This window comes from Homarus americanus, unplaced genomic scaffold (assembly GCF_018991925.1).
Source record: "Homarus americanus isolate GMGI-L3 unplaced genomic scaffold, GMGI_Hamer_2.0 scaffold1680, whole genome shotgun sequence".
In the NCBI taxonomy this organism is placed as follows: Eukaryota; Metazoa; Arthropoda; class Malacostraca; order Decapoda; family Nephropidae; genus Homarus; species Homarus americanus.
In genome coordinates this window covers 1-6,968 of record NW_024733508.1, presented here as the reverse complement: position 1 = coordinate 6,968, position 6,968 = coordinate 1, and the positions used below count along the sequence as shown (strand labels likewise).

Sequence of the window (6,968 nt, the reverse complement as noted above, 5' to 3'; positions counted from 1 at the left end):
CTAACTGCAGGGGTGCCAGCCTAACTACCCAGGTGCAGCCAAACTACCCAGGTGTAGCCAAACTACCCAGGTGCCAGCCTAACTAGGTGTACCCTAACTACCCAGAGTGCCACCCAAACTGCCCAGAGTGCCAGCCAAACTACCCAGGTGCCAGCCAAACTACCCCAGGTGCCAGCCTAACTACCCAGGTGCCAGCCTAACTGCCCGGAGGTGCCACCCAAACTACCCAGAGTGCCACCCAAACTACCCAGAGACAGCCCTAACTACCCAGGTGCAGCCTAATACTCAGGGAGTGCCAGCCTAACTGCCCAGGTGCCAGCCTAACTGCCCAGAGTGCCAGCCTAACTTCAGAGTGCCACCCAAACTACCCAAGTGCACCCAAACTACCCAGGTGCTCACAGGTGCCAGCCCTAACTACCCAGGTGCCAGCCAAACTACCCAGAGTGCCACCCAAACTACCCAGAGTGCCTGCCTAACCCGGTGAGCCCTAACTGCAGGTGCCAGCCTAACTACCCAGGTGTAGCCCTAACTCCCAGAGTGCCAGCCTAACTGCAGGTGAGCCTAACTACCCAGGTGCCAGCCTAACTACCCAGGTGCCTGACCTAACTACAGGTGCGGCCTAACTCCCAGAGTGCCAGCCTAACTACCCAGAGTGCCAGCCTAACTACCCAGAGTGCCGGCCTAACTACAGAGTGCCAGCCTAACTACCCAGAGTGCCAGCCTAACCCAGAGTGCCAGCCTAACTGCCCAGAGTGCCACCCAAACTACCCAGGTGCAGCTAACTACCCACAGTGCCAGCCTAACTACCCAGAGTGCCAGCCTAACTACAGGAGTGCAGCCAAACTACCCAGAGTGCCAGCCAAACCACCCAGGTGCCAGCCTAACTACCCACAGTGCCAGCCTAACTGCCCACAGTGCCAGCCTAACTGCCCACAGTGCCAGCCTAACTACCCAGAGTGCCAGCCTAACTGCACAGGTGCCAGCCTAACTACCCAGAGTGCCAGCCTAACTACCCAGAGTGCCAGCCTAACTACCCAGAGTGCCAGCCAAACTACCCAGGTGCCAGCCTAACTACCCAAGAGTGCCAGCCTAACTACCCAGGTGCCGGCCTAACTACCCAGGTGCCAGCCTAACTACCCAGGTGCCAGCCTAACTGCCAGAGTGCCAGCCTAACTTCAGAGTGCCAGCCTAACTACCCAGAGTGCGCAGCCTAACTACTCCCAGAGGTGGCCTAATCCAGGTGCCAGCCTAACTGCGGGAGTGCCAGCCTAACTACCAGAGTGCCCAGCCTAACTCAGGAGTGCCAGCCTCTGCCCACAGTGCCAGCCTAACTGCCCAGGTGCCACCCAAACTACCCAGAGTGCCAGCCTAACTGCAGGGGTGCCAGCCTAACTACCCAGGTGCCAGCCAAACTACCCACAGTGCCAGCCAAACACCCAGGTGCCAGCCTAACTGCCCAGGTGCCAGCCTAACTACCCAGGTGCCAGCCTAACTACCCAGGTGCCAGCCTAACTGCAGGTGGCCTGCTGCAGAGTGCCAGCCTAACTACCCAGAGTGCCAGCTAACTACCCAGGAGTGCCAGCCTAACTACCCAGAGTGCCAGCCTAACTACCCAGAGTGCTGGCCTAACTACCCAGAGTGCCAGCCCAACTACCCAGAGTGCCCCACTACCCAGAGTGCCAGCCTAACTACCCACAGTGCCAGCCTTAACTACCCAGGAGTGCCAGCCTAATCCACTTGAGTGCCAGCCTAACTACCCAGAGCTACTACGTGCTAGCCTAACTACCCAGAGTGCTGTAACTACCGAGTGCCAGCCTAACTACCCAGAGTGCCGCCTAACTACAGGAGTGCCAGCCTAACTACCCAGAGTGCCAGCCTAACCACCCAGAGTGCCAGCCTAACTACCCAGAGTGCCAGCCTAACTTACCGGTGCCAGCCTAACACCCAGAGTGCCAGCTACCAGGTGGCCTAACCAGTGCCAGCCTAACACCCAGAGTGCCAGCCTAACTACCCAGAGTGCCAGCCAACTACCCAGAGTGCCAGCCTAACTACCCAGAGTGCCAGCCTAACTACCCAGAGTGCCAGCCTAACTACCCAGAGTGCCAGCCAAACTACCCAGAGTGCCAGCCTAACTACCCAGAGGTGGCCTAACTTCACAGTGCAGCTACCACCCAGAGTGCCGCCAACTACCCAGAGTGCCAGCCTAACTCCAGGTGCAGCCACCCACAGGTAGACTACCCACAGTGCCAGCCTAACTACCCAGAGTGCCAGCCAACTACTCCACAGTGCCAGCCAAACTACCCAGAGTGCCAGCCTAATCCAGAGTGCTGCAGGTGCCAGCCAAACTACCCAGGTGCCACCCAAACTGACCCAGAGTGCCAGCCTAATCACCCAGAGTGCCAGCCTAACTACCCAGAGTGCCAGCCAACCACCCACAGTGCCAGCCAAACTGCCCAGGTGCCACACTACCACGCGCTAACTACCCAGAGTGCCAGCCTAACTACCCACAGTGCCAGCCAACTACCACAGTGCCAGCCTAACTACCCACAGTGCCAGCCAACACCACAGTGCCAGCCTAATCACCCACGTGCCAGCCACCACAGGCGCTACAGCAGTAACTACTCCACAGTGCCAGCCTAACTACCCACAGTGCCAGCCAAACTACCCACAGTGCCAGCCTAACTACCCAGGAGTGCCAGCCTAACTACCCAGAGTGCCAGCCTACACCCCACAGTGCCAGCCAACCACCAGTGCCAGCCTAACTACCCACAGTGCCAGCCTAACTACCCACAGTGCCAGCCAAACACCCACAGTGCCAGCCTATCACCCAGCAGCCTAACTACCCACAGTGCCAGCCTAACTACCCACAGTGCCAGCCAAACTACCCAAGTGCCAGCCTAACTACCCAGAGTGCCAGCCTAACTCCACAGTGCCAGCTTAACTACCACTTGAGTGCCTGTCGTTTATATCTGGTCTTTAAAGTGGATATTGAGGCACTTAATGTTTAGTGAGTGTTTAGATAAGGCATTTAAGTGCTTGTGAGAGAGGGGGGGGGAACTGGTTCATCCATCCTGTGTTCTTCCAACATCCTGCCACCCATCCTGCCACCCATCCTGCCACCCAACCTGCCACCCATCCTACCACCCACCCTGCCACCCATCCTGCACCCAACCTACACCCACCCTGCCACCCACCCAGCCACCCATCCTGCACCCACCCTGCCACCCACCCTGCCACCCACCCAGCCACCCATCCCCACCCATCCTGCCACCCACCCTACCACCCACCCAGCCACCCACCTCACACCCACCCCTGCCACATCCCATCCCACCCACCTCACCACTCCACCCTACACCACTCCAGCCACCATTCTTGCCACCCACCCTGCCACCATCCTACCACCCATCCTGCCACCTATCCCTACCACCCACCCTGCCACCCAACAGGTGGTACAAGCAGAGTGCCAGTCTGTGCCACCAGGGTCAAGATAATCTAGGGAGGGGGAGGGGTGGGGAGGGGGAAGGGGTGGGGGAGGGGGAGGGGTGGGTGGGGAGGGGAGGGTGGGGGAGGGGAGGGTGGGGGGAGGGGGGGAAGGGGGGTTGAGTTGACTTCCTTACCTCACTATGGCTCCTCGTTTGCAGGAAGTAGTGGCACGTTGCCTGAGGAGAGGGGGAGGGAGGATGGTGGGAGGGAAGGAAGAGCGAGGGAGGGGTGTAAGAGGAAAGAGGGGGAAGAGGGAAGAGGGAGGGGAGGAAAGAGAGGAACATTCCCCCCACCCCCAATTACCCCAAAAACACGATAAAATTGGCAACACTGACCTGTCACAAAGGCTGGCGCGATAGCTTGACAACGCTGTTAGCTCGATAGTAGACAAACTGGGTTCTTTAACGGCCATCTTGTTTAAAACCACACACAAAACCATCGTTAAACAAACCACTCCGTTAAACCACACAAACCACCTGTTAAACCTGACTTTTTCCGTGTCATGTGGTTCGTTAAAACACTTAGGATCTATTTCTTTATAAACCAGACTTTTCAGTGTCATGGAGTTGTTAAACCAGATATCACCTCGTTAAACCAGACTTTCACTGTCATGGCGTTGTTAAACCAGATTCCACCTCGTTAAACCAGATATCACCTCGTTAAACCAGACTTTTCACTGTTATGGCGTTGTTAAACCAATTCACCTCGTTAAACCAGATATCAACTCTTTAAACCAGACTTTCAATGCCTTGGAGTCATTAAACCACTTGCATATTGTTAAACCATATCTATCAACGAATCTACCTTCTTAAACAGCCTCTAATGCCCATACAATGTAGTTAAACCAAGGACAAGTTTAAACAAAACTTATCAATGTTAAACGGTCGTTAAACCAGTTAAACCACCACAGATCACATTCTTTGGAAAATCACATGTTAAACCAGTATAGAGGACGTCACAGCCTCGATAAACCAAAGTTCATCAGCACTTCAGGAGGTTTAATCCACATATTTTGACGTCCATACCTGTTAAACCAAAAACATTCAGATATAAACTTGTTAAATCAAATTTTTTCTGTTGTTTTATGTCTATTAAACCAAATATTTCAGACAGACTGACTTGTTAAACCAATTTCCTTGCGGGTTTATGTCTGTTAAACCAATTTTCTTGTTGATTTACGTCTGTTAAACCAAATATTGCACAGATAACGACGTGTTAAACCAATTTTTGTGGGTTTATGCATGTTAAACCAATTTTCCCGTAGTTTAATGTTAAACCAAAAATTTCACACATCGACTTGTTAAACCATTTGAAGTTCATTAACTTAACCTAAATCTAAACCTACCACCATTATCACTCACTACCAATGATTAGCATTTACCTACCATCACCACAACCACCACTACCACCACTACCACAACCACCACCACCACCACCACCACTACCACTACCACCACACCACTACCACCACAACCACCACCACTACCACCACCACCACCACACACTACTTCACTACCACCACCACAACCACCACCACCACACACCACAATCCTTAATATTACCACCACACCACTACCACAACTACCACCTATTCAGCAACAAGTACAAGAGGTCAACACTTCCTTTCACCTTTGACTCCAATTTCCACCACCATAAGCAGTATTACCAACCTCCAGAGAAACACAATTGGCAACACTGATTGACCTCTCACTTCAAGCGACCTTAAAATGACCTCAAGGGGGTGGGGAGTTTGACCTAACCCTCCCCTTAACCTCCTCCCCTAACGCCCTTCCTAACCCCTTTACTCTGGTCCGACCCCCTAAAAACAACGACCCCGTTAATTGGATTATTTTGTTTTTATGCTTATTATTGTCTGTCTGTCTGTCTGTCGTGTCTGTCTGTCTGTCTGTCTGTCTGTGTCTGTGTCTGTCTGTCTGTCCCAACTATCATACAACTAGACAACATACATACATACATACATACATAAATAAACAGACAGACAGACAGACAGACAGACAGACAGACAGACAGGCAAACAGACAGACAGACAGACAGAGACACAGATAGCAGACACTAGATGTTCACTACACGAACAGAAATAAGTAACTGATGTGTGTCTGTGTTGGTGGTGACCTTGTCCTGTCGAGAACGGATGTACTAACACCAACCACACTCGCTACCACAATCTACCACCACTACTACCTACCAGCACTATCCAACGCTAGTATTATCTACTACCACCACTCCTACCACAATCTACCACCACTACTACTGCAATCACCATCCAACGCTAGTATTATCTACCTACCACCACTAGCTACCACAATCTACCAACTACTACCTACCATACCATCCAACGTAGTATTATCTACTACCACCACTAGCTACCACAATCTACCACCTACTACTACAACCACCATCCAACGTAGTATTATCTACCTACCACCACTAGCTACCACAATCTACCGCCACTACTACCTACCATCACACTATCCACCCCTTTATTTTTATCTACCTACCACTAGCTACCCACAATCTACCACCATCACTACTACCCTACCAACCACTATCCACCGCTAGTATTATCTACCTACCACCACTAGCTACCACAATCTACCACCACTACTACCCACTAATCACCATCCAACGCTAGTATTATCTACCTACCACCACTGGCTACCACAATCTACCACCACTACTACCTACCAACCACCATCCAACGCTAGTATTATCTGCCTACCACCACTGGCTACAATCTACCACCACTACTACCTACCAACCACCATCCAACGCTAGTATTATCTGCTACCACCTGGCTGCAATCTACCACCACTACTATCTACCAATCACCAGCTACCACTACCATCATCCTACAGTTATCTACTATTATTACCACCGCTTCTACCAGCCTACTTTTACTTACCACTACCAATTATCTAATTACTTTAAGGTGTACCACAATCTGCTTATTATATTAATCTACCTACAATAATCTATTACCTTCTACAATTTACTACATAATAAAATCGGCTAACATTACTACCATAATTACCTTCTTAACCACAATCACCAACAACCTGATCCCAGCAACCACCATTCTTTACCAGTCTACCACTATCACGCCCTGCGCCCGCACACCACCAGTGCCTCATCGTACCACAATCCTCTACCACAATTCTCCTCTCTCTCTCTCTCTCTCTCTCTCTCTCTCTCTCTCTCTCTCTCTCTCTCTCTAAGGTCAAGGGTCACGACAGGAGGAAGGCAAGGTAATAAATGTGGGTTAACTTGTTGTGTCTTTTGTTCATAGAGATAGATACTATGCTATTTCAGGAGGCTGTATGGTGACCCAAGCTCTCTCTCTCTCTCTCTCTCTCTCTCTCTCTCTCTCTCTCCTCTCTCTCTCTCTCTCTCTCTCTCTCTCTCTCTCTCCTCTCTCTTTTCCAGTAGCTACACTTACACCTGTGTTGAGCAATACGTAGCTTCTA

General features: G+C 51.5%; 1 protein-coding gene across 1 annotated transcript; it reads left to right on the top strand.

Annotated features, from left to right (window-relative positions):
- Positions 1 to 2,159: 2,159 nt before the first annotated feature.
- On the top strand, positions 2,160 to 2,640 carry LOC121869828 (salivary glue protein Sgs-4-like; the record flags this gene model as incomplete). Its single annotated transcript, XM_042371398.1, has 1 exon — positions 2,160 to 2,640. A coding segment is annotated over one exon (481 nt), but the record flags the coding sequence as incomplete, so codon positions are not given.
- Positions 2,641 to 6,968: the final 4,328 nt, after the last annotated feature.